The sequence below is a fragment of the Python bivittatus genome, unplaced genomic scaffold (genome assembly GCF_059951505.1).
Source record: "Python bivittatus isolate LINGU-HERP-01145 unplaced genomic scaffold, Pbiv_v1 ctg000480_np1212, whole genome shotgun sequence".
Taxonomy (NCBI): domain Eukaryota; kingdom Metazoa; phylum Chordata; class Lepidosauria; order Squamata; family Pythonidae; genus Python; species Python bivittatus.
This window is the reverse complement of record NW_028277075.1, coordinates 34089088-34114243: the sequence shown is the minus strand read 5'-3', so window position 1 is coordinate 34114243 and position 25156 is coordinate 34089088. Positions and strand designations below refer to the sequence as shown.

General features: G+C 41.3%; 3 protein-coding genes across 4 annotated transcripts in view; 1 reads left to right on the top strand and 2 right to left on the bottom strand.

Moving 5' to 3' along the window:
* The window catches only part of MAPK8IP1 (mitogen-activated protein kinase 8 interacting protein 1), a 65953-nt gene extending 62216 nt beyond the window's left edge, over positions 1 to 3737 (top strand). For both annotated transcript variants that reach the window (XM_088145732.1, XM_088145733.1), the window contains exons 11-12: positions 43 to 141; positions 1168 to 3737. In XM_088145732.1, the coding sequence (XP_088001858.1) occupies positions 43 to 141; positions 1168 to 1240 (172 nt within the window). In that variant the 3' untranslated portion in view covers positions 1241 to 3737. The remainder of the gene's footprint in view (positions 1 to 42; positions 142 to 1167) is intronic.
* A 111-nt stretch (positions 3738 to 3848) lies between these two features.
* FREY1 (Frey regulator of sperm-oocyte fusion 1) lies at positions 3849 to 7892 on the bottom strand. The gene is made up of 4 exons (XM_088145068.1): positions 7869 to 7892; positions 6657 to 6925; positions 4983 to 5056; positions 3849 to 3985 (listed from the first exon to the last, which is right to left on the bottom strand). Exons 1-4 carry the CDS (start codon positions 7890 to 7892, stop codon positions 3849 to 3851), a joined length of 504 nt encoding a protein of 167 aa, XP_088001194.1.
* Positions 7893 to 10302: 2410 nt separating this feature from the next.
* On the bottom strand, positions 10303 to 25096 carry PEX16 (peroxisomal biogenesis factor 16). Its single transcript, XM_007431004.4, has 11 exons — positions 24924 to 25096; positions 23009 to 23044; positions 20399 to 20475; positions 18693 to 18826; positions 16516 to 16616; positions 15528 to 15608; positions 15229 to 15381; positions 13817 to 13889; positions 13039 to 13158; positions 11536 to 11600; positions 10303 to 10715 (listed from the first exon to the last, which is right to left on the bottom strand). Exons 1-11 carry the CDS (start codon positions 25057 to 25059, stop codon positions 10657 to 10659), a joined length of 1035 nt encoding a protein of 344 aa, XP_007431066.1. The 5' UTR covers positions 25060 to 25096; the 3' UTR covers positions 10303 to 10656.
* Between the last annotated feature and the right edge of the window lie 60 nt (positions 25097 to 25156).

The window sequence follows — 25156 nt, the reverse complement described above, 5'->3', positions numbered from 1 at the left end:
TGGTGCTTTCAAGGCAGCTAACGATATTTTTTTCTCGGCCAGGTATTTTGGGTTCATCACCAAGCACCCAGCTGACCACAGATTTGCGTGCCACGTCTTTGTCTCGGAGGAATCCACCAAGCCACTTGCAGAGTCTGTAGGGTGAGTTGTTGGCTGCTGGGTCCTGGATTCTCGTTTTTCTGGGGATTCCACTCTAACTGGATTTAAGGAAGAGGAGCGCTGCCAACACATAGTGGATGTAGTGTGCAGCTCTGGTTGCAGCTGTGGTTTGCTGAGGTCAGGGATTAGCTACTTTTCAATGCCAAGTTAGTAGAAAGTCAATCATAGTTTAATCTACTCAGAATTCTAATTTGGTCTTCAGTTTTCTTAGAATCCCATTAGTAAGGTATGAAGACTGGTGGCAGGAAGATGTAAGGTTTAACTGGGAGCCATATTCATTGAAGTTAGCAAGTTCACAGAAATATAATCTGTTTCCTGAAAAAAACTTAAAGTATTGAGTCAGAATGGTATTTAGAAAAGCAGTCTAGTGCTTGAATTCTTCACCATTAAGATGTTTTAATGGCTGAGTTGAGCTGCTCCTGTTTTTTCATATGCAGCATTTTCCAAAGTATGCTTCAGACCCGCCACAGTGTGGAGGGAGAAGAATTCACTAGGGCTGATGCATTTTTCTGAGGGCCAATTTATACATATCTGTGCCTAAATGTTCTGTCTGCATGAACGTTAATATATGTGTATGAGGTCAGAGCAGCTACTTCTGTGAAAAGTCCATTTCTGAAATGCTGCTTGTTGAAAACAAGTTACTACAGATTTATGGTACCTGCTTCTCTTTTACTTGGCACAATTTCGTGCATAACTTACTGAACATTCCCTGTGCAGTTGGCACATAATATGTGCAGTAAGCAGGTTATTCTGCCAGATCTTTACAATTCTGGGATGTGCTGTATTTGTGAGTATCATTTTTAGCTTGGCTACAAAAGGCTGCTTTATGAAGATCTGATTCTTTTTTCTTGAAAATAAAGCCCTAAATAATTAGAAACTTCAAAAAGAATGGCTGCATGAAGCACATTTGTTCTTGAATATGTCTTGTTGCCTGTACGCTATGATGCACATCTAGCTTCTCTTCAACACGCTCTTTTCTCTCTCTCTCTCTCTCTCCTTCTTCTGCAGGAAGGCCTTCCATCAGTTCTACAAGGAATGTGTGGAATATACGTGCCCCACAGAGGATATCTACCTAGAGTAGGGGCAGGCCCAGCCCCCTCTTCCTGTATAGACAAGGGCCATTTCCCCATTGTGCATGGACAAGCTGCTTCAAGCCTGAAGGAGGAATAGGCATGGGAGCAGTTTCCCTCCATATGCAGAGCCCCTCCTCTTTCAGTACACCTCCTTTCCTTGGGCAGGGGGTTTGGGGAGTTGAAAATGGGTGGGATGGGTGGCAAAACATGGGGATTACTATTTTTTAAAAAACACATTCTCTTTTGCTTTATTCAGAGAAAAGTGCCACCAGTGAAAGCAGTTGCTGCCCCCACAAGCGAAGGCACTGGCCTGAGAACAGGCAGGGTTGAATTTCCCATGTATTTGGCATAGGAGGGGGCTGGTTTGGTGCCTGGGCAAAGAGACTCCTCCACACATTTGTGGGTTCCTGCTATGTGCTGGAGACTGCTCTAGTCAGCCACATGCTCCACACTTAGCATTTGCTGTTTAATTGGACAGAAGTGCTGGACTTCCACCAAGAAAGATTGGACAGTTGATATGTTTAGAAAGATATGGAAATGATGAATCCAAACCTTGGCTGGGAATGGGTACGCAAACTAAGGAAAAGATTTGCTACAAGTCCCAGTAAACAGATATCCACTTTATATCTGACATCCTATGCCTGTAAAAGTACCCAGGACTACTGGAGACACTTTGGCACCTGGACTTTGAAGGAGAAGAGAGTTTGAGAATTTTGGAATTATAGTCCCAGCGTATCTTGTGGGTGCCAGGTTGTGGGAGGCTGAGGGTGAAAATTATAAAGAACCACTGTCCTCCAGTCTGGTAATAGAAAGAGATCCATTGTTGCAACTCTGGTTGTGCTATTCCCTTTCTTTCATCTTTATCTGCAGATCCTAACTTCAAAGGGATGGGAGTAATCTGGATCTTGCAGTGAGCTGAGAGCCATGTATCTGATTCATCCACATTAGGGGGCTGGGAGATGCTCCAGCCATTAAGCACAATGCTGAATCAGGAAAGAGTAGTTAGCTCCTGTTGAGAGGCAAAAGCTAGGGGACTAGCATGAGTGACAAGGACCCAAGAGCTGCAGAAAGGTGTGCCTTTGCCTTCCTCCCCTGCCTACAAGCCCCACTTTGCCAGGCAGAGGGCTCTGTGCTTCTGCTGGATCTGCTCTGATGACAACAATGATTAAACATTGATGTTTCAAAGGACCTGTGTTGCTTTTGTGTTATGGGGTCTTTTAATAGCTGTTTGGAGCTCTTGGATGGAATTGCAAGAGCCAACTTAGATGGTCCAAAAGATAGTGTTGTAATGTACCCACCCACTCCAGTCTGAGAATAAATTAGTATACATAAAATTAAGGGAATTATATGCCCACACTTTTCAGAACTGTAGGTTGAAACATTGCAGAATCTTATTATAGGATAGCAGGGCCCTGTTTGGCTTGCGTGGAATGACTATTCTGGGGCACAGGGAGCAACTTGCTTTTTGCAGTTCTCTTTTGTTCCTGCATTTGTTTTTCAAGATTTATATCCTGCATCTCCTCTAGGAAAAGTGGCATACATAGAGCTCCCTTCTCCAAGTTGATCCTTACCCTTTGGGATTAGGATAGGCTGAGAGATAGACTGACCTGCAGTCTTCCAATGAGCTTTGTAACGGAATGCACATTTGAACCTGTATCTCTTCAGTCCTAGTACCTTCCCACTTCTATTGAGGCTACCCTTCCCCATACCTTTGGAGCTAGCGTGGCTATAATGAACTGGGCCAAGTGTGTATTTTTTATTGTTATGTATAATGTGGAGGGGCCTGTTTTTTTGTGTGTCAGAGATCTTGCGTTAGAGCTTATCATCATGTTCTGCCATTCCAGTCACCAGAAATCTGCTTCAGTAGTTATATCCTCACATTCTATTAAAGGGTTTTGAGATTTTGGAACTTAGGAACCTGAATCAGCTTTGCAACAACGCCCTTCTCTTATCTGTCAGCCATTACTCCATCCAAATATGTAATTACCTGTTAAGAAGGCATACTCTAAAATGCCCTTAGGGGGGATTGGGTCTGCATTTTTTACTAAATATTACATAAATGAATGACACTAGAAAGAGAGGCCTTTTGAGAACTATGCCTATTTATAATAATTCAATTTGTAAACTATGAAAATCTCTTCATAATACTAGCTTTTTATATAAATTGGAATTTAATGTAAGGTAACCCAAAGACAGAATCATGGAAAAGTGGGAAAGAAAATTTGGATTACCAGAGAAGTCATGACAGGGAGAGGTAAAAATAGTCATGGTGCTGAAAACTGTATTGGACACTTCACTACACAGCCTCAACTTTGGCAGCAGAAGTCTTATCTCCAGCCAGTATTCGAAAGTTTCCAAATATTATTTAGCACCATGAGAATTAAAGGCATGAAAGGAAAGCTGAGAATCTCCAAGTGCCAATTTCAGCTTAAAAATACTGTGCTTATAGTAGGGATCCATAGAATGTACAGAGCTGGGTGGATAGTTTCTAGAATGGGTGTGAACCAACAAAGAATGATGTGAAGTGTTGCCTTCATTATGAGGTGCTCTGTGTGTGTGGCTGTTTTATCAGCCAAAACAAGGCTATGCAAAACAGGATGTTCCTCTTGTCATTTTTCAAAGGAGGTCATCATAATAATATTCTTCAAAATTGGGTTCATCCCTTTTGCTTTTATGTGCTCTGTGCAGTGTTTCTGATTCCTTACGTTGTTTCCGTATCTGGAATTTGGGATGGTGTGGTCTAAGGCCATAATCTGTGAAAACAGAACCTCATGAGATACTGCAGCAGCAGGAATGGGAAAGTTCATCATGATAGATATACATCCCCAGAGATGAAAAGCAGGCACTAAGCCACACAAGTGTAGGCCCAATTCAGTCCTCTTTTGGCTGCAAGGGAGACACCAACTTCCACGGCTACCTATTTTAGTAATGGATTGGTTGACTGGTCAACTGATTGGCCTGAAGAATGCAAAGCTCTGCAAGTAGCGAGTCCATTAATGCACGCATTGAAAAGTGTACAGTAATTGGAAGGACTCGGTTCTGTAGCCTGCCTGACAGGAAATTCTTTCCCCAGGGGAACCCTGTCTCTTGCTTCCTCACCTTGTGTTATGTTCTTAGGGTATTGAACAGTTGCCACACTGATCCCCACAGCTAATCCTTTTCTTAAACTCTCAAACTGTCCTTAGACAATGGCTGTATCTTGGCTACACAAATCTGGATGACCACTAGATTGCAGCCAAGAGATATGGTGGGGGGGAATCCTCCTTTGCTGCCACTTGGGGTTGATAGGTCAAACAGTTGACCGGCTGACCCACAGTTTCAAAGACAAAAGAAAAAGACAAAAATGGTGGTGCATGGAGTAACCAGTGTTCTGTTTGCCAACTGGAGGTAGCTTTTCATGTGTGGACTTCAACTCCCAGAATTCCCCCTGCCAGCATGGGAATTGAAGTCCACACATCTTAAAGAAGCTGAGATTGAGAAACACTGGTTTAAGCTGTATGAACAGCAGGGTAACACAGACCCATTCCTAATGTGCGGCATGGGCACGTTGTGGGGGCAGTGGCATGATTTTGTGCCGGTTCCAGGAAGGGGGGGGAGCACAGCAAAATAGCTGTGTGGATGTGGCCCTCAGCCCTGGGGCAGCTTATCCACAGTGCCATTGCTGGTTGATGTGGAAGAGATGTAGTAATGTGCCTCTCCACAGCCATGCCTTATGCCAGGAAATAGGAACTAGACTTAATATGTGCGTACCATCCACTAAGCCAAAATGTTTCTGCTGTAGCTCCAAGGGTGCAATGAATTCTTCTGGGACAGACCGACTGAATCTGCCGTAGGAGAACACAAGATCAGGAAGGGCTATGATTACTGCTTAAAAACAAATACATGCAGGGCAATTTCCTCATCATTTCTTCTGACAAATCTCATGGGCAGATAGATAACCAAAGGACTAAATCCTAAATTGCTATTTTAACAGTAGCTATAATAATGCTCCATAGCCAGATGACATATCTTGAAGCCCATAAATATATTAAAATGCTGTAAAAATCAAATTAATGGATCAGAATTCTAGGTCATCAATATACTTCATTAACATATTTTAACCCTAATCCTCCTCATATTGGTATTAGACATAGGGGTCTGAAGGAGCAAATCCTTAGAGCAGTGTTGTCCAAACTTGACCACTTTAAGATGAGTGGACTTCAATTCCCAGAATTCCCCAGCCAGCATGGCTGGCTGGGGAATTCAGGGAGTTGAAGTCCACTCATCTTAAAGTGGCCAAGTTTGGACAACACTGCCTTAGAGGAAATCATCTTCTGTTCCCTCCTGTCAGAGGCGTGCATAGTCACAAGCTTCCATGCAACAATTGCTTGCTAGATCCAGACCTGCAAATCAGATGTCCTCGGCAGTGTGGAATCACATTGGCACTCTTTCAACTTGAGTGTTTATTTACTGCAGGTGCACTTTGGAATGCACTTTTATTGTGCCTGTATGTGATTGGTTCAAGCCTGCATGTACAATTAATGCATGGAACTAATTTGTTGTAATAATCCTTAATCTTTGTAGATAATCCCTGGAATGAAATTATTTATATTTTTTAAAATATGAATTTAGTCTCTAAGAATACTTATTATGCAGTTCCCATATCATTTTCCTTTCTATTCCAATCTCTCTGTTAATTGTCCAAAAAGACAAAGTAGCTAGTCCATGGTCTAAATTGTTTTAGGAAGATGTGTTTCCTTCAAATTTCATACTCCATGATTGCATCAGTCCAAATATTGCTCATTAGTAAACATTTATAAAGCGCCATTTTCTACACACTGCAGAAAGATTAAAAGATAAGAGAGTTCTCGTATGCAAGATCACAATGTCAAAAACATAATGGAAGATGAAAATAAAATGGGGAAGAAAAAGGAACACTGGTGGTGAATGAATGAAATGTCTCACCCTGAACTGTCACTATCTCTCACACTTCTCGCGATACGCAGTTATGCAGTGACATCATGTAATTGCAACTTTCTCAAATAGAGTATTATCTCAAGGTGTTTGGTGGGAAAAAAATATACCAAAAAACTCACAAAACCCACCACTGAAACTTAACAGGTCTATCATGCCTCAATTCTCTCATCCCAGTTAGATATGAACCACAACATAGTGGTTAATTTCAATTAATTAATTAATCAATTCTTTGAATTCCTCTTCCTCTCGGTTTTTACTGAAGCTGAGCTTAAACATACAATGAACTTGCAAAGTTTATTCTGTCAATACTAAAAAGAGTAAAATATTCCTGAAAATGTGTACAAATGGGGAAGATGGCACCAGTACATGGTTTTCAAGCCAGATGGCCCATTAATGCTCCTTTTCCATCGTAACTATAAGTATCAGGTATGTAGGATCAAAGCTGAAGCATGAACCTGCAACTGTTACCTTTGAAGACTTTGCACAGGCAGTGATTTCTGCATCAAAAGTAACAGGATCAAGAGTCCCATCCAGCCTACAAATACGTGGTGTATTTTTCTCTCCTTGGCAGAACTGAATGCAGCATTCAAAGGCCACAGCGTTGTCACAAAGGCACAGAACGCAGGGCAGCATTGAGTTCCATGTACTGGGCAGTGAACAGAGGTCAGTTTAAAAAGCAACAGCAGGCACCCACTCCCACACAAAACTCGACACTGCTTCAACCGCGTGGCTGAAGTCTATTTTAGAGAAAGGTACTTTGTTCCACTTGCTACAGTTGCCCATCCTTATCTCCATTAACCGTTTGATCTTTACAACTTTTGCTTGATTTGGGAACCTCTGACCCATCTCCCACTTTCCATCGATAAACACTGGTTGAAAGGCTGCGCAGAGATTATCATACAAAGCAGGCTTCCCAACTTTTAAATAAACATTCTTGTGAATTTAACAGCACCAGAGACCTGTGAAGGAGCAAGAAGTTCTGTAAACAAAGATTTACCATCATTGGGTCAGCCTGAGAAAGGTGATACTTACCAAATTCTTCTCCCCAGTAGTTAATGGCACAAGCACGGTAACAAACCATTCCAAACCATATATGAATATTCATAAATCAACAGTATTCAGAATTTGTCTATAATCCAGCATTACTCTTCCATTTCTTCCCCATAGTCAGCTGTAATACATTTTAATTACCCCTGTGCAGGAAATCTCTTTAAAATGGTGTCTGAGCACCATTTTATTTAGTAGCAAAAGACATTTCTTCCAATAATTCAATGTATTCAATAATGTAATCCAGTCAGCAGATACATTCATTGCTGATTGCTCATACCAAGATGTTCAAGTGCATCATTCAACACATGCCCCAACATGGACAGAAAAAAGGATCAGATCATTTGATCACATGAAAATTCTCTTCATTGAATGTAAGCTAGAACTTCAGCCCCACCCTATAGTGGTTAATAGGCATTTAAAACTTCTATTCCAAAAGGAGGTCAGTTGGTTTTGCTAGAAAAATATGTGTGAGCCTTCCCTAATCTGGGTGTCCTGGAAATGTGTTGATTTAAACTCCTAGAAAACTAGTCTATGGCCCTGGTGGCTGAGGAATTCTGGGAACAGAGACCCATACATGTGCAATAGCACTAAGTTTGGGGAAGGATCACTTATACTTCCCTCATGAGGTACTTGCATAAGGTGAAAACACGCCATTATCCACCTGAATACAGCACCATCTGTATCAAAACACATTGATGCAAGAATGACATACACATGGTGACATCATGATGCCAATCCTACCTATGCATATTTCTCTTGACAACTGATGCAAATATGTAAATAATGGGTTTTGTGTGTTGTTGCATCTTTTGTCATTTCCTCCCTGTTGAAGTCACCTATATATGAATCTAAGTAAAGCCACAGGTAATGGCCCATCTAACCACCATTCTGTTCTCATTGTGGACAGCCAAATGTCAATGGAGACACAGCAGCAGGAGTGGAGTACAGGGATATCCTTCCAGTCATGTTCCCTTGCAATGAGTATCAAAAGGCACCTTGCTCTAATAGTAGAGATATATAGCCATCACAGCAAACAGCCATTGATAACCTTATTTTTGATTCTCTACAGATGAGGCAATGAATCCGTGTATTTTATGTTTATGCAGCCTACTTGATTCCACCTCCTTTTTGATTTATTTGTTTAGGATCTGGAGTCTTATTATTTTTGAAGAATTGAACTTACCTGGTGAACATGCTTCCCATTAATATAGGGATTTGATTACTATAGCATGTACAATTGTAGTCTACATAGTACACTTTATAGTAGATAGACTCTCTACATCATGCTTCCCTTGAAAATTGTTTGGAAACTATGGTAATTACAAAATCCAGCAATCTAATAATACTTTAGACACCATGTAGCATAAGTCTTGAAGCAACTACATGGCATTCTATTTCCTAACCCTATCTAAGATGCTAGCTTCAATATACACATCCCTAAAATATGCATTTGAGGATTTGGATATGGGATAGCCTCCCACGGAAGTCTGTCCATTACCTTTACCTGAAGCTCTATAATGTGACCTATCTCATTATATTGGTAAGATGATGAAAAAGGTCCTTTCAAGCAGAAACAGCCTTGGTTGATTCAACTCCTACTGAACCTTAGACAGGAAGTCAGGCTATTCTGTTTTGCCTTTAATGGATTTTAATCATATTTGGCTTGTTTTAAGGACCTGATGTTTTTAATTTTGTTGAGATTTTGCTGTTATTGTCTGAAATTATACATTACTTTGAGCCTCCTAGCAGGATGAAAAACTAATGCTTTTCATAATAATAATATTCATCTTGGATCCATCAAATATGGCCATAACTTTCATCATTCCTAGCTGGAGGGCACATCCAACAGGTGACCAAGCTACATTACCATTCATACACTGATCTAAAGAGTTCTTGCTGAGGAGATAATAGAAACAGAATCTACCAATTACAAGGAAAATAAGATGATAGACTAGAATTTAACACTACAAGACATGTAGACTAGCAAACTTTACAAGATGTAGAAACTCTCATACATCAGGTTTTACTAAGCTGACTGAAAACTGTAGTAACCAGTCTATGATAGAGGACTGTTTTCTGTTCCTTTGTCAGATACAAAGAGATAATGGCCATCTTTTTTAAAAAAGAAATATTTACTGCAAACAGAAGATTCTCTGTATTGTTTACTGAAAGTTCAAGGTGATTTGGATTATCTTAAATCACAGCAATCTCCCTTAAAAATCACTCAACCTGTGGCACATCAGCAAAAGCAGCTTTCACAAGACCCACAAGAACTGAGTAGGAATACAGTTCCACAACATGAGTAGAGGTACAGGAACAGTTGGGGCAATTAGGTACTTGACAACTCCTTGTTAGGGGACCCACTATAATTCATTTAACCCAAGCCTCAACTCTAGTCCCATTACATTTCATTTACAGCAAACCTAACCACCAATTGGCCAACTGACTAATTTGCCAAGGTCTTTCACCTCATTTGTCAGCCCCTCAGACCTTGGCTTTTCTGCAAAGCCTTGCAACACACAAGATGGGAACATAATATTTTAAAAGGGAAGATTAAATCCCCTTAAAAGACAGCATTTTAAGGGAAGAGCAGGAACTTTGGCAGACTGACAGAGAAGAAAGACAAGAAGCCACAGCATCTGGTGTTACGAGCTCCAGCTGAGAGATGCCAAGGGAAAACCACAGTATATACTTAGCTGCTGCTTAAGCTGGTCAAAGGGGTAATCAGTTTTTTTCCAGTCACAATCTTGAGTTGGACATATATAGGAGTGTGGCCCTTAACTAAGAAAGACAACCCTCCTTGTGGAGATAAAGGCACACTGGTTTGCATAAAGACCAGCGACCACTTATTTTTGAACTTGAGCCTAAGATTCAAAGAGGTGGCAAGCGTGAGCTTTTGCGGAATTTTCATTTCTTCGGAAATGAGACAGCACAATCAATTCAACCTTTCACCCATTTGTCCATCTCCTAGCGTTGCTTTGAAATTCTTCTGCTTCCCATCAGGCTACTTCCTGTGGTTCATGCCTGAACGTTCAAGAGACCAGACCAATTAGCCCAAAGCCACTGCAGTCCTCCGGCTTTATTAATCCACAACTGTACAAAATGCTTACAAAAAGAGTTCCGCCACCCCCCCCGACCCAAGTCACATGCTTTGAAACCAGTTATTACCAAATAGAAAAGGAGACAGCATACACATTTTAAGCCCAGTCTTTGTAGTACTCACAGGAAGGCATTTTTAAAAAAAGAGTCAGAAGAAGCCTTATTCTTCTCCCTAAAACCATTAATACAAGCCATAGAGAGATGTGTTGCTGCCTTTTTTCAAGTCTTGTTGTCGTTTTCCTCTATATAAAGTCATTCTGTCAGCACAAGCTTTCAGCTCAAGTCTTCTCTAGTTGTAATAGCCCAAGCTGAAGCCAGATCAGCCCCAATTGTAGAAATAAATTTTCTGCCAGGCTGGCAAGTAATCCATCAAAGGTCCTGAAATTGGGGGGGGAGGGGGGGGAGAGAGAAAGAGAGATTGTAAAGCAGCAAGTTGCTAAGTGAATTTCCAAAGTTTGCATCCACGATGCCCTTCCCTCCCAGAGTCCATAAGTTACCCTGTAGAGGAAAAAGACACCAGGGGGTATGTTTAGGCAAGAACCCTCACAACAGAAAAAGAGGGTTAAACTGAACCAAGTTAACTGAGTGCTAAATATGCAAGAGCACTTCTTAATCCCCTAAGCCAAATTAGCCCATAGTGCAGGCTGGCAGGCGATGTGATGGGAATGTCAAGGAAGTCACAAATCCCTACCACAGCCCTAAGTTACTAGGTCCTGTTACCCAGCCCAATTTCTTGACAAAAGTAATAGCTTAAGGGGGGAAAAGCCTGAATGTAAATGCACTGCTCTTATGCATGTGACTGTCTGCATTTCTACATATAGCATGGAATTTTCCAGCTGCCAGATCCAAAACATTTGACTCTCCTGGCTGCAGAGATATTGGCATGATAACGGCAAAGAAGGTTTTGCAAAGATACCAGGCATCTTCCACTAAGCAAGCCTGAAAAATAGTCCAATGTCTCAGTGTCAACAGAACATTGTGAAGAGACATTTCAAATTCCTCAGTGGCAACATCAAACAAGCTCGACTTTTCCAACCCTGCCTTCATCTGTAGGTATTTCAACTGCTCCTGATTTAAGTATACGATAAATAGAGATTCTTCAGACAAACAAACAGAAAGGATGGGACTCCATCCTCCTGATTCCCTTCACTGATAACAGCTTGCTGTGAAAAAACAAACACAGCAGGCTTCTACTTACGAGTCACTAGGCCAACACCAGGGACATAATCTGCCAACAGGCGCAGGAGGAGGAGGATCCTGTCCCTACAAGAGCATATGAAAAAAAAGAGGTTAGTGGCTTCTTTCCCAAGAACAAATGGCCCCTTGAACCACAGCAAGCTCACAGATTTCAAAGGCCTCTATGTTTCTGCCTTGGCCAGGGGTTCTCAAACCATGGCTCCCTAAAATAATAAATGCTTGTGCAAGATCCCCATGAAGTATCATAGTCATAATGGTGCTAACAACAGCAACAGGAGCATCAGTAGCTGCTGAAAGAACTAAATGTTCTCCAATTGGGGAGGGGGGTTGCGCTGTGCTCTAAAACTTCAATACGCCAGATTCCCATCACTCAAAATAAGATGGTTGGAGATGCTGGCGTTTGAACTCCTCCACACACCCGACATAAGGTGACTGGGAGGAAAGCTGCTGTAGAAACTTCACTCCTGGAGAGGCCAACTGATCTCTGATGGAGTGGCTGCTGGCAAAGCTGCCCTGAGAAGCAGCACATGTTGCCAGCCTGTGGGCAGAGTTTCTGCCCTCCTGGACGCAGTTCTTTCCTGGCAAGTTCCTGCTTAGAAATGCCACACTTCCTTTAAGGAGAGCCTTCAAGCAGGGAGTGAAGGAGGAGGATGGGGAAAGCATCTTGGAGGGGAACACAAAAGAAAGGAGTGATGGAAAGAAGCTGAAAGAAGATAGGAAATGGCACAAGGAAAATGAGGCAGATCTGGAGGCTGGGAATTTGCTACTTGCCTTCCTCTGAGGTGCTTTGCATCCCCTGGTCAGTTCTTCTAGTAGATTCAAGCCATAGTGACTCTTGGAATGGAACTTAGGGCAGCCCTCCTAATCCCTAAGGACAAATCTGGGGACCCTGCCATGGGAGGAAGTAAAGGGGCTTTCTGAAGCAGAGACTGGATGCACTTTGCTTTGAGAGAAAGGCATCTGTGTAGGCTCTGGGAGCCTCTAAGGTGCCTAAAGAGCCCTGCCACTTCTGTGGCTGGCAGTGGGAAAGAGTTTGGGAGGAGAGTGTCTAGCGTTGAAGGAAAGAGCTGAAGTGCCAATGCACAGGGAGGACGGGGCTTCTCCTGGTGCACCTGGCATCTGGCCTTCTGAGGAGGTGCAGATGGAGCATGTGGTGGCTGCTCCTTCTACCCTGAGCCCTCATGCTGTCAATGGCAGGGGAAGCAGCTGTGTGCGTGCATCCTCTTTTCCAGTTGCTACCCAAAGTGGGGAGCTGGGGGCCAGACTCTGCTTCCAACTCTGAGAAGGTGCCCAAGGATGGCTTCCTTCCTTCTCATCTTCCCCAGAACAGGTACTCTATATATATGGTGCACCTTGCTTGTCTAGCTTCTGATGTTTCTGGCCACCCAAAAATGTGTGATCTCAATTTGAGAAACTCTGGATTAGGCAGAAATTAGTTTCCTGTATATTTCCTTATAGGGGTAGTGAAGAGGACTTTTGTCTCTGTTGAAGCTGGCAGACTTACTCAGAGTATCTGTCATAGAACGGAGATCTCAGCAGGTAATACAGTAGCAAGATAGTCCGGCGTTTCAGCTCCATTCGTTCACGTTTGTTGAGATCTTTCTTATCACTCAATAAACTCAAGCTATGGGGGAAAATGCAAGGAAATTCAAAGGTATTATATACAACTGTGGGCATTCCAGCCCAATCACCCCAAATTTTTTCAAGGAGAAGAGAGCCTTTCTTCCATTCCCAGTTAATAGCTTGAGAGCAACAAGGCCACAAGCCTTGCTGTTTGATCTAAAACCTTCCTTCTAAGTTTGTATGGTTCAAAACATATGTTTGCTATTTGTAGATTTCAAGGATAAGTTCTGATAATGAAAGTTTCAGAGCTACAAAGTAAGACAGTTTCCATCTTCTCAAAAATATAAAAAAAGAAATAATCTACCTACTACCAAAAAAAAAAAAGAAGAAAAAGAAAAGCTGCATTTAGTTCTCTGTCTGCTTTTAGAAGAGCAGCTAAGTGCCATGTCCTTCATCAAACTTTTAATTATTAATTAAGTTTAGCATTAAGTTTTTAAAAATGTTTATATTCTGTATTTTATTTAGCTACCTTGAGTGCTTGCTTGAAAAGAAGAGCAGGTTTTAAATTGAATAAACAAAGTTCTCCAGCCTCTCAAAGAAGTGCAGCTTCTCTCTCAGCTGGGATCAAAGGTACCATTAAGTGGAAATGAAAATTTATGATGTAAAATAAGAAGAGATAAAAATAAAACTTAACCACAACTGCTTTTCTCCAAACTGACCTTGCAATATCCAAGATGCCTGACAGAAGCCAGGGTTTCCAAGATTTTTGTCCCCACACCCCTAAACACAATACTTCAAACAAATGTTAAGGAACAAAGAAGCAAAAGGTAAATTTATGGCAACAGAACCAGCTACAGCACAGGAAATCTCAAATCCAGGCTGACTACAGGAGCTGAATTATAACAGGAGTTATCAATGTTAAGACAAAATAACAGAAGACATTGAGGGGAACAGATTGAATGAAAATGAATAGAGAGGTACCATGGAACAGAAAAATCCTGAACAAATTAGGGGGAAAAAGTCCAATTCCCTTTTGTTGCCCCCTCCCTCAACAACTATTTTCAATTTTTTTCCCACTAAAAAAAACTAAAAGGCACTTTAAAAAATCCTATGAAATATTTTCTCTTCTGAATGATCTTTTTGAAAGAGAAGGTGTTGCTCATTCAAACTGTATGATAATTTTTTTTTACTTAAGACACCTACAGGATTAGTCCTAAGCAAATTTTGTCCTGAGTGAAGAATCCCTTCAGCCTGTCCCCCTCCATTGCCAGTGGTCAGATCTGCAATGCTGCCAAGCTGCATGGCTTGTATGAGTTTGTCTACGAGTGTAACTCCCTTTACCGTTGGAAATGCTGTTAAAGAAACCATTTTCTTCCTACTGCTACATGAATTCAATGGGATTTATTCCCAACTAAAAGGGGATAAGGCCTTCAATCTCCCTGCTTATTTCTCTCACTTGCTCACTGGAGAGGGTCCACACAACAGCACCATCCTAGCATCGCCTTCAATTTGTTGCCAAGCAGAGCACCCTGCTTGCCCAACTCCAAGGCCTGAAAGTAGTAAATGATTGACGGGTTCAATGTTTTCAAAGAACTTAAGAGAGTGTAGCTAAAATTCAAACATACCACTAATTAATAATTCTACAGTACGTCTGTATAAGGCTACTTCTCTATAACAGAAATCCTTAGTTTCTATTTGCCTTGTTTGTTTTTTTCAATTTTCCAGAACTCAAATATAAAGATTCATGCTCCTTGCTAGCATAGGGTGCAGCAACTCTTATAGTTTTGGCCATATTCTTAATTTTGCTTCTATGTGATTAACATATGTGACCTTTATTCATCTGGGAGACAGCTCCACCAAAGAGAATGGATTTTATTTCTCAATGAGCACGTACAAGATCCTTTTATGTAATCTATCCTAAAATGTGGTTGAAAAATACCTAAAATCTATACACCATTTTGTTCCTTATTGCTTCACAATGTAATATCTCTAATAGTGACTGAAGCACACTCTAGAGCCTGCCTGGAAACAAACACCCTTCTGAACTAGGACAATTTATACTAAGGCTGTAGCTCTCTCTAGTGGTACACAGAACAGACTGCAAGATCCACTGAAGCCAAGAATAGGATACAGTGCAACAATGGGCGGGTAACAAAGATGGACTCAGCAATGGTCTCCTGGATGCCCAAAGGCGTTGGTGGCTGGTTGCTCTCCACTGCTCTTCGGTTCTGCTTTTCCTCTCGTTGCTGAGGCTCACCCCAATGTCTAGAGTGCAGGGAAGGGGCTGAAATTAAGATAAAAGTATGGCCTTGCATGGATATTTATCAGCAACCAGCAAGATGTTTGGCCAGAAAAAGTCATAAATGGCCAATAGTTTGCATAGCCTCCTAAAAAGCTACATCAGAAAAAGCAAGCTAGAATGATACTTACTGCTTTCGAGAGACCTCACTACACGACTAGAGCGCTTCCCCACGAAGATCTGCTCTTTCCCTACCGAGCTGGCTTCCAGGGCTGTCAAAGGACAAGTATGTAAGACCACAATCAAAGCAGGGCACAATCCTCCCAAGCACACGGAGTTTGATCTGGTAGCACAATCCCTCCCCAGTCAGGAATAGGGATGGGGATACATGACATTCCAAATGGAATGGAGAACTCTGCAGACCACTGAGCCTAGACAAAACCTATGCAGGGCACCAGAAAATGCTGCTCAAGCTTTCTAGTATTTCTGCTTTGAAGAATGGGACATTGGAAGTCCTCCCCATCTGTGCTGCAAAAAAAGAATTCCAAGGCATCCTCTCTGTGAGCTCATATACAAATATGAGAAATAAACACAAATATATAGTCCTAGGCTATTTATTCAGAAATTGCTTACAGGAATCCCCTTAGCCACTCGCTCTCATTTTTAGGTAGTGGAGTCTTTTCTCCTCAAAAGGGGATGGCAAAGTAGAGTTGGAAGTGGCTTGACAAGGGAGCCTGTGAGAATGCGGCTATGCTTACTTTTTCAGAGCACTGAGATTCAGCTCCTGTCTTTTTGGGTGACTGAATAAAACTGCTCTAATGACATTTTATTAAGAATTGATCTCACATAAGCCCTTTTATTTATTTCTAAATTTCCTCCAAGTGAAGAATACGTGATAGCAAAAAGGTGGAATAATCTTCGTAACCATCATGTTCCCTTCCATACCCAGGTCCTTGCATATGCACAAATGAATGCACTTATTTCAGGCCTGAATGCAGCATCAGTGGAAATGAATGTTTAGTGCAGAGTAATACACGAAACCCACAAAATATTTTTTGCTGATATTATCTAAGTGCGAGTTGTTTGGAAGGCTGGAGGACACAACAATAATTCAACAGCATCCAGAACATCCTCCATCCCCTTGGTTATGCTGATTAACCTAAATTGCTTTTGACTCACCTTTCTGATGCAGTGATTGTCTCCTGTCTAGTGGTACAATGGGAGGAGACGTCTGGATGCCAGCTTTGTACCACAGTAAGAGGAGGAGGCGCAAAATGGCTCTGTGGGTTAGAGCAAGGCATGGCTATAAGCAACAAAGGCACACTGAGTGCTGCAATTTCACAATCAAGATGCTAAAGGAGCACACATAAGTACTGGCAGACACTTCCAGCATCTTTGCATCTGCGGTCCTTTTTGGAAACCGTCTGGGGCTGACATGGATGTGTAAGAAAATTTGGAGGCTTATATACAGTGGGGCAAAAAAGTATTTAGTCAGCCACCAATTGTGCAAGTTCTCCCACTTAAAAAGATGAGAGAGGCCTGTAATTTTCATCATAGGTATACCTCAACTATGAGAGACAAAATGAGAAAAAAAATCCAGAAAATCACATTGTCTGATTTTTAAAGAATTTATTTGCAAATCATGGTGGAAAATAAGTATTTGGTCACCTACAAACAAGCAAGATGTCTGGCTCTCACAGACCTGTAACTACTTCTTTAAGAGGCTCCTCTGTCCTCCACTCGTTACCTGTAGTAATGGCACCTGTTTGACCTTGTTATCAGTATAAAAGACGCCTGTCCACAACCTCAAACAGTCACACTCCAAACTCCACTATGGCTAAGACCAAAGAGCTGTTGAAGGACACCAGAAACAAAATTGTAGACCTGCACCAGGCTGGGAAGACTGAATCTGCAATAGGCAAACAGCTTGGTGTGAAAAAATCAACTGTGGGAGCAATAAGTAGAAAATGGAAGACATACAAGACCACTGATAATCTCCCTCGATCTGGGGCTCCATGCAAGATCTCACCCCGTGGGGTCAAAATGATCACAAGAACGGTGAGCAAAAATCCCAGAACCACATGGGGGGACCTAGTGAATGACCTGCAGAGAGCTGGGACCAAAGTAACAAAGGCTACCATCAGTAACACACTACGCCGCCAGGGACTCAAATCCTGCAGTGCCAGACGTGTCCCCCTGCTTAAGCCAGTACATGTCCGGGCCCGTCTGAAGTTTGCTAGAGAGCATTTGGATGATCCAGAAGAGGATTGGGAGAATGTCATATGGTCAGATGAAACCAAAGTAGAACGTTTTGGTCTAAACTCAACTCGTCGTGTTTGGAGGAGAGAGAATGCTGAGTTGCATCCAAAGAACACCATACCTACTGTGAAGCATGGGGGTGGAAACATCATGCTTTGGGGCTGTTTTTCTGCAAAGGGACCAGGACGACTGATCCGTGTAAAGGAAAGAATGAATGGGGCCATGTATCGTGAGATTTTGAGTGAACACCTCCTTCCATCTCCAAGGGCATTGAAGATGAAACGTGGCTGGGTCTTTCAGCATGACAATGATCCCAAACACACCACCCGGGCAATGAAGGAGTGGCTTCGTAAGAAGCATTTCAAGTCCTGGAGTGGCCTAGCCAATCTCCAGATCTCAACCCCATGGAAAACCTTTGGAGGGAGTTGAAAGTCCGTGTTGCCCAGCGACAGCCCCAAACATCACTGCTCTAGAGGAGATCTGCATGGAGGAATGGGCCAAAATACCAGCAACAGTGTGTGAAAACCTTGTGAAGACTAACAGAAAACGTTTGACCTCTGTCATTGCCAACAAAGGATATATAACAAAGTATTGAGATGAACTTTTGATATTGACCAAATACTTATTTTCCACCATGATTTGCAAATAAATTCTTTAAAAATCAGACAATGTGATTTTCTGGATTTTTTTCCCTATTTTGTCTCTCATAGTTGAGGTATACCTATGATGAAAATTACAGGCCTCTCATATCTTTTTAAGTGGGAGAACTTGCACAATTGGTGGCTGACTAAATACTTTTTTGCCCCACTGTAAAATCATAGTCACTTATCACGCAGAACAGTCCGCACACTGTTTTGAACACAAATAAAAATCAAGTAGATTTGACAATTTGATAAGCACAAACTTATTCTGAACTTTTTCTAAAAAACATAAACATGTAGCTTATATTATATGTGCCATACAATCACTACTGCACTTGAGGTACAGATGCTTAGAATCAACCAGTAAAAAGGCCTTGTTTCTTCTGCTTGCCAATCAAATGTATTTTGATAAGGGGCCAAACAGCCCGATTCCCCATCTCCATGTTCAACACTCACTTGGTTAACTGGATGAGGACAATTGTGGCCCAGCGGCCGTTCTCACCCCACACCTTGGCAGCTCCCATCTCGGCAAAGACCTCCATGCATTCGAGAACGCTCAGCCATGTTAGCAGTTTCTGCTGGGAAAGTGACTATAAAGGAAGAGGCAGGCAAGCCTGTGAGATGACTCAAGATGACTAGCTTCAATGTACAGAAATACCCCGATTCTTCTTTTAATTCTCAGAAGGGCTAGAATTCAACGCTGTATGTACCAGCTTTCTGTATCTATAAACCCACTGGTTACTAGGGGCAGTGGACATAGAAATGGTTAGCAGACAGACTCTGCATTTCTACATCCTCTACTTGTCTGAAGAGTTACTTGTGTATCTCTATGTAACATGCCTCCTATTGATTAGACTGGTATTTTCAGGGCTCTCATCTCTTTTTTCGCATTTCTTCCCTTTCTCTGACCTGTGTAGTTGCTCTCTTTCATAATGGAGGAGAGCACACAACAGGCTCTTAGCTGCAGACAGACCTAAGTAACTATCATAATGCTATTTTCTTAATAAAACTTTCTTTCATGCAAGCATCAGATTCAGTAATTCTTAGAAAAGTTAGCCCCTTAACTTTACTCTTTCTCTCTCCACACATTCTTTCTGCTGTACAAAGACAACTGTGGTGAGGACCGAGAGGTGTAATGGGTCCGGCCCTTCCAGACAAAGGCACAAAGATCTGCTGGGGATGTACATGGGTCTTTTAGCTTTAACTACTCCTGCTCAGTTTGACTCATCCCATTTCAGCCACCTGACAGCATCAGAGACCTACATGCTTCGTTGCAGGGGATGTGGAGAGGTTCTCCCAGGGACAGGTAATATTTGGGGAGCTGTATCTCTGCATACTGCAGATTGCTCTGTCCCTACCAGCCAGTCTGCTGCTTAATATTGGTGCATTCTTACTGTCAGTGGCCTAAAGGAGGAAGGCAGCAATTCTGAGCCCTTTCGCAAGGAGGAAAAGCGAAGCCACAAACAACCTCTTCCCTCCCAGCAAAGAAGGGCAGCATCACTGCTTTCTCATTGCCATTTGTCTCCAAGAACTCAGATCCCCTCCACATCTTCTCTCATTAGTCTAAATCTGGCCTGCACAACATGCAGCCCATCAAAGACCCCCGTGAGATCCACTGGCGTTTTTCAAAAAGTCCATAAATTCAGCGCCACCCCAAAAGATGCACTGCCGAGCGCCTCCCACACCTCCCGGCCTCGTCACCCCCACCAGCTCCGGTGTTGCTGCTGCTCCGCTAGCTGCCAAACAGCTGATTGGCACACCACGTATTCTTTTATGGCTCGCAACGGTTTCTAATTTATCAATAGGGCCCTTTCCCCGCTATAAGTTGTGCAGGCTGCTCTAAACCTATGAGGATTTGGGCCTTATTATTTTACCCCTTATTTCAATGAAGAAAGAAGAAGAAATGACACAAAGAGCATTGCAGAAGGTCAGGGAGAATACTGTGTACATCAGGAAAAGAAAGGGGTGGGCTTGAATAACCCTCACAGCATAAACCAAAAGTATTCCTGAACGCTACTGTAATTTTCATCAACTATCATGTTAAAGCTTGCAAGCAAAAAGGTCAACAACCCGAAGTTAATTAAGGTAGAAGTTTCAAATGAACGAAATGCAAGAGAGAGACCATTCACAGTAACTTCCTTTGGCCTGGGAAAGATTCGTACCACTGGAAGGGATTGTTGCAGCTCCTTTCGAAGAATCCAGTCATTGAGTAGCACCAGCAGACCGGAGGCAGAATACACTGAGAAAGGGAAGATGAGATTTGGGGGCGGGGGGGGGGGTTTAAAAAAAAATTAAAAAGCTACTGTTTATGAACAGGAAAAGAAGCAGATCGCTGACTTTAAAATACTTTATTTCAAAACCTAGATTGTATTTAAATCAGTTACTGTTGTTACTTCTGCAGTTCTTCCCAACAATGAGTCTTCATCAGGTGTCCATAAACAGACAATATTTTGGCTTTCTTTCAAAGGCTCCAAGCAAAGGAACAAAGTACATTAATTCACAGTTCCCTTTCAAAATGGCCATACTTTTAATAATTGATTCTGAGATGTAAGAGTATAAACATTTCTAGAATGTCATCTGGAGCCAAATTGCAATCTCAAGCAAAATCTGGACCCCACAGAACCTTACTGGAATTTCAAGAAAGACTAAATGTGTTTTGGAAAATATTTCACCAGGTTTGTAGGAGTAACTAAAGAGCCATAGATTGTTTGCGACCTTGATCTTTCAAGTGTTAAATCTGCTAGCAGATCACTTCTCTGCCTCTATCTATGAGGAGAAGAAGATTATATAGACATGGGAGAAGGTCTTTTTGGTTGTGGCACCTATTTATGGGACACTGTTCCCAGCCTGGGCCAAATTAGTGCAATACTGCTTTCATTACATTTGTTATACTGTTTGTTACATTGTTTTATTGATTGTATCCAAGCCTGAGAACTATTAATATAGATCAGATATAAATAGCCTAAGAAATAAAAATAAAAATCAATCTCACAATCATCCTGAAACAAAAAAAAATACTAACAGAAATTTTAAAGATAATTTAAAGATATGCCTCATGATATTTGGTAAACAATAATATGCTTAATACTTGTGAAATTCACCATGGAAAACAAAATCCATAAATCACAGGCCAAGAGACTCAGACTGATGTCTTATTCTAGGCTACATCAAACAAAAGCAACCAAGGACTGAGGAACACAGAGACTCTAGAGTTTTTGCAGAGGACAAGAAAAATCCTTCTTACAGGAAGGCAAAGTTTTACATTCTCAAGAAAACATAGATGAACAGATTATACAGTGCTAGATAGTTGTGTAGCAAGGAAATGAAGATGTTGTGATTTCATTCTTTTAGAAATATAATTGTCCAAGCATACGCATTTCTCACTGTGCCCATCACATTGAAAGAAGTCAGCTAATGCTATCTTGAAACTGTCTACTTCTCAACTTTCTAGCCTATGTTCAGATATTGGCTACATTCAAATGATTGCATCATGACTTAAATATGAAGCAACCTTAAGGGTTAAGATTAAGTTTAGGGTTGTTTTGTATGATTAAATGAATAAACCAAGAAATCTTCAGTTATTACAGTTCTTGGAAACTGAGATTAATGGCTTCAGGGCAACCCAAGTAAGCCATATTTTGAAGGTGATTTAATAACTTCAGAGACAAAATGAAAAATTATCTTTAACAGAAAAACAACCACCGTTTTGAGCCCATCATAAAAGGAGCATGAAGGGGCTGCTGCTTATTAAACTGATACATCCACCAAAGTTGGATAAAGAATGAGGTCAGACAGTCCTAGGAATGCTCATATAAATATGGATTTATATATAAGATTATGAACATCTTCAAAAATGATAAAATTTCTTGCAATTTTCTTTTAAGCTTTTTCTTATTGACAATGTGAATTTCTTAGAGCTCTGCTAAATTAAATTAATATTTTATTAAACAGTTGGCTGACTTTGTCTGTGCTTGGAAGCTAAGTAGGATTAGGTCTGGTTAACATTTGGATGAAAGGCCTCCAGAATATATTGGAGTTATAGGCTAGACTGGGAAGTTAAAAAACATCCTGGAAGTAAAACTGACAAACCACTACCATACAATGAAATTATATTCATATAGTCACCAGGGGTCAAACTTGACTCAAAGGATTTATTTTTTTAGTGCATAGATAATTTATTTAAGACAGCCTTCTCCAAGCTAGCGCTCTTAAGATGTGTTGGAGTACAATATATATCAACTTTGATCAGTATGATCTGTAGTCATGCAAACTGGGAATGATGGAGCCCTAGTATCGTATAGAGAACCCTAACCCCTAAAATTCAAATTGTGCTATCAAATATCAGCACTGAAATAGCTGAATTTTGGTAGTACAAGTTTTGACCATTATGATGTTTGGGGCGCACGTTAAAAGTGGAAATGAGAGCACATTGTCTCCCAGAAGTCTCCTGCTTCTTTTCCACCTTAATGATTTTGCAGGGAGCGAAACCAAAAATTGTCCCACCAAAAGTTATATGTTGGCACCAAATTTAGCAGTGTGATCTCAGGGTGCTGGAGGTGCATTAACCTTGTGGCCAATCTAGCTGTGAGCTAGAAAATGAATTTCTCAAGTCAAAATCTATATTCTATATTAAAACTTTTAGATGTTACCTAATAACCTGGGACATGCAATACGCATTTATCTTTTTTCCCCCCTAAGACAACTCCACATGGACTTCTGAGAGAACCCAATGATATTTTACTATTTTAGAACCTCACAGAAATTCTACTTACCCAGTTCGGACAGCTCATGAGAGTCAGAAAATCGACCTGTAAAAATAAGTACAGATGAAATCTGAGCCACTATTCAAACACCCCTGAGAACAGTCAACGGAGGAGTTTTGAGGGAGTAGCTGTGAAACTACAGTTACACAATGAAGCCAGTGTATTACACATCCGCCCCAGAGATTTAAATTTCCCACATCTATCCTGAATTATATATGCTGTTAATTAATTCAAAGTAGTACAACAGGTTCATCTACAATGGGAAACATATATTTTCCATAGGCTGGTAACAGATGAGTCGTTCATGCTTTCCTTTCTGCCATAATATTTTTGAAGTGTAAGTCTTACATTTTACACTGCACCTAACATATATCATACAACATATAACAAAGATAGTATGGATCAATATAATCAGAAATAGTTTAAAAGCAATGGTTTCCTTGATGAACAATGACCAAAAAACTCATGGCATTAATTTTTTTTCTTGTTCAGATTCACTTCTATTCTAAAAAAGACTGGATTTTAAAAATGCACCAGTTTTACATTTTTACTGTTAAATATGAACTGGTTGCAACTATCTAAAGAAAAGGTCTGGAGACTTTGCTGAATAGTTAAACAGGATGAAAATCATGTTTGTATTATTATGGGTAGAGGGAGAAACCAAAAGAAAATAGCAAGAGTCACAATGTAACAAAGTAACAAAAAATTAATGGTACTTTCACATCAGGAATATTATGTACAATTCTAATTACCCAGCTTCAAAAAGGCACTTTAGAGCTCAAAAAGATAGCAAATGAGAACATGAAAAGAATAAAAGTACTATAAGGCCAACATTTTGAAGTTATTTCACTTGAAGTTTATTGTTTGAGGGGGAGAGTAAGCAAGTGGGATCATGATAAAAACTATAAAATAATTACAGACACACATCAACACATATGAAGCAGAGATATTATGTATTTTCCACCTGCACCTCAAAGTAATAGAACTTAGTAGTCCCACAGAAATCAGTTGGCAGTAGAGTCAAGGTAAAAAGCAGCACTTTTTCAAACAATGCACAGTTTATGGACTTTACTGCCACTCAGATGATTTCTAAAAAGCTGCTTAAGACAATATAAGAATTGTCATTAATGTTAATTATAATAAACACAACCTCCTTGTTCAAAAGTTATATATTGTACTTCAAAAGATTAGATAATGGAACAACAAATGGGAACAATCTTGATTTTATAATCTTCTGAATGAAGTGCTGCTTAGATTGATTCTGGTTTGATGTAGGAAGACCCTTCATGTGGAATGGAAAGAAACTAAACCTCAGGGCTATGACCACAGTCATTGAGAGACCAGACCTGTCCAGCAGCACCGAGCACAATCCAATCCAATTTCCAAATAGGTTGTGAAATTAGAGACTGAAACCTGCAATTTCCACAGCATTGGGCTGCAGGCATTTAACACATCCATAATAGCAGAGGACAGAGAAATAAACAGCTACCTAAAATCGAGATCAAGCTCTGTAACTGATTAAAAGGAAAAGTAATTTAAAAAGAGCAGCAAATCCTTTTTGCTCCAAATGCAGGGCCAACTGAAAGATTTAAGACAAGGACGGCAGTACTGTTTTTTTCTGTCGTCTGTGGTTGGCACCTTTTGTCCTGGCAAGCTTCCTGTGCATTTTTAAAAGCACCGCAGGTAGAAATCCAACAGGTAAGGCTTTTTCCAACCCTGGAATTCCAGGATTAAAAAAGCTTCACCTACCAGACTTCTGCCTGTTACCGGGCTGATACAAATACTGAGTTTGCGCTCTATCTGGGGTGCGAGGGAAGCAAAACACACGCTCAGCAACCTTTTCGTATGACAGCCTGTGGGTACTGTACAGAAAGCTTCCCCGGGCATCTGCATTTACTCTCAGGCTCCTGCCCGTCCCTCCTACCTGGCAGCAAGTAAGACAGGCCGCGCACGGTGCTCTCCAGCTGAGCAGTGGCCGCCGGATGCCGTTTCACGTAGTCCTGATACCGGTAACACAAATGCCGCAACCTCCCCACGAGCCCCGCCGCGGACCCAGCCATGGCTGCCCTAGAAGACCGACGCACGCACACCCCCTCATTGCGCCTGCGCACAAACTTCCGGTTTGTACTTTGCTGTCAGACACACCCCCGGCCCCTC

Bases quoted from the DNA above. Each gene is read 5' to 3' on its own strand.
- PEX16 (XM_007431004.4), bottom strand. From the start codon at position 25,059: ATGGCTGGGTCCGCGGCGGGGCTCGTGGGGAGGTTGCGGCATTTGTGT. The intron at 23,045-24,923 runs GTAGGAGGGACG...TTATTTTTACAG, and splicing joins CCTGTCTTACTTGCTGCCAG to GTCGATTTTCTGACTCTCAT. The intron at 20,476-23,008 runs GTAAGTAGAATT...TCCCTTTCTCAG, and splicing joins TCATGAGCTGTCCGAACTGG to TGTATTCTGCCTCCGGTCTG.
- FREY1 (XM_088145068.1), bottom strand. From the start codon at position 7,892: ATGGCGTGTTTTCACCTTATGCAA. The intron at 6,926-7,868 runs GTACCTCATGAG...TCTCTAAAATAG, and splicing joins CGTGTTTTCACCTTATGCAA to ACTTCAGCCACGCGGTTGAA. The intron at 5,057-6,656 runs GTAACAGTTGCA...CTCCTACGGCAG, and splicing joins CCTGTGCAAAGTCTTCAAAG to ATTCAGTCGGTCTGTCCCAG.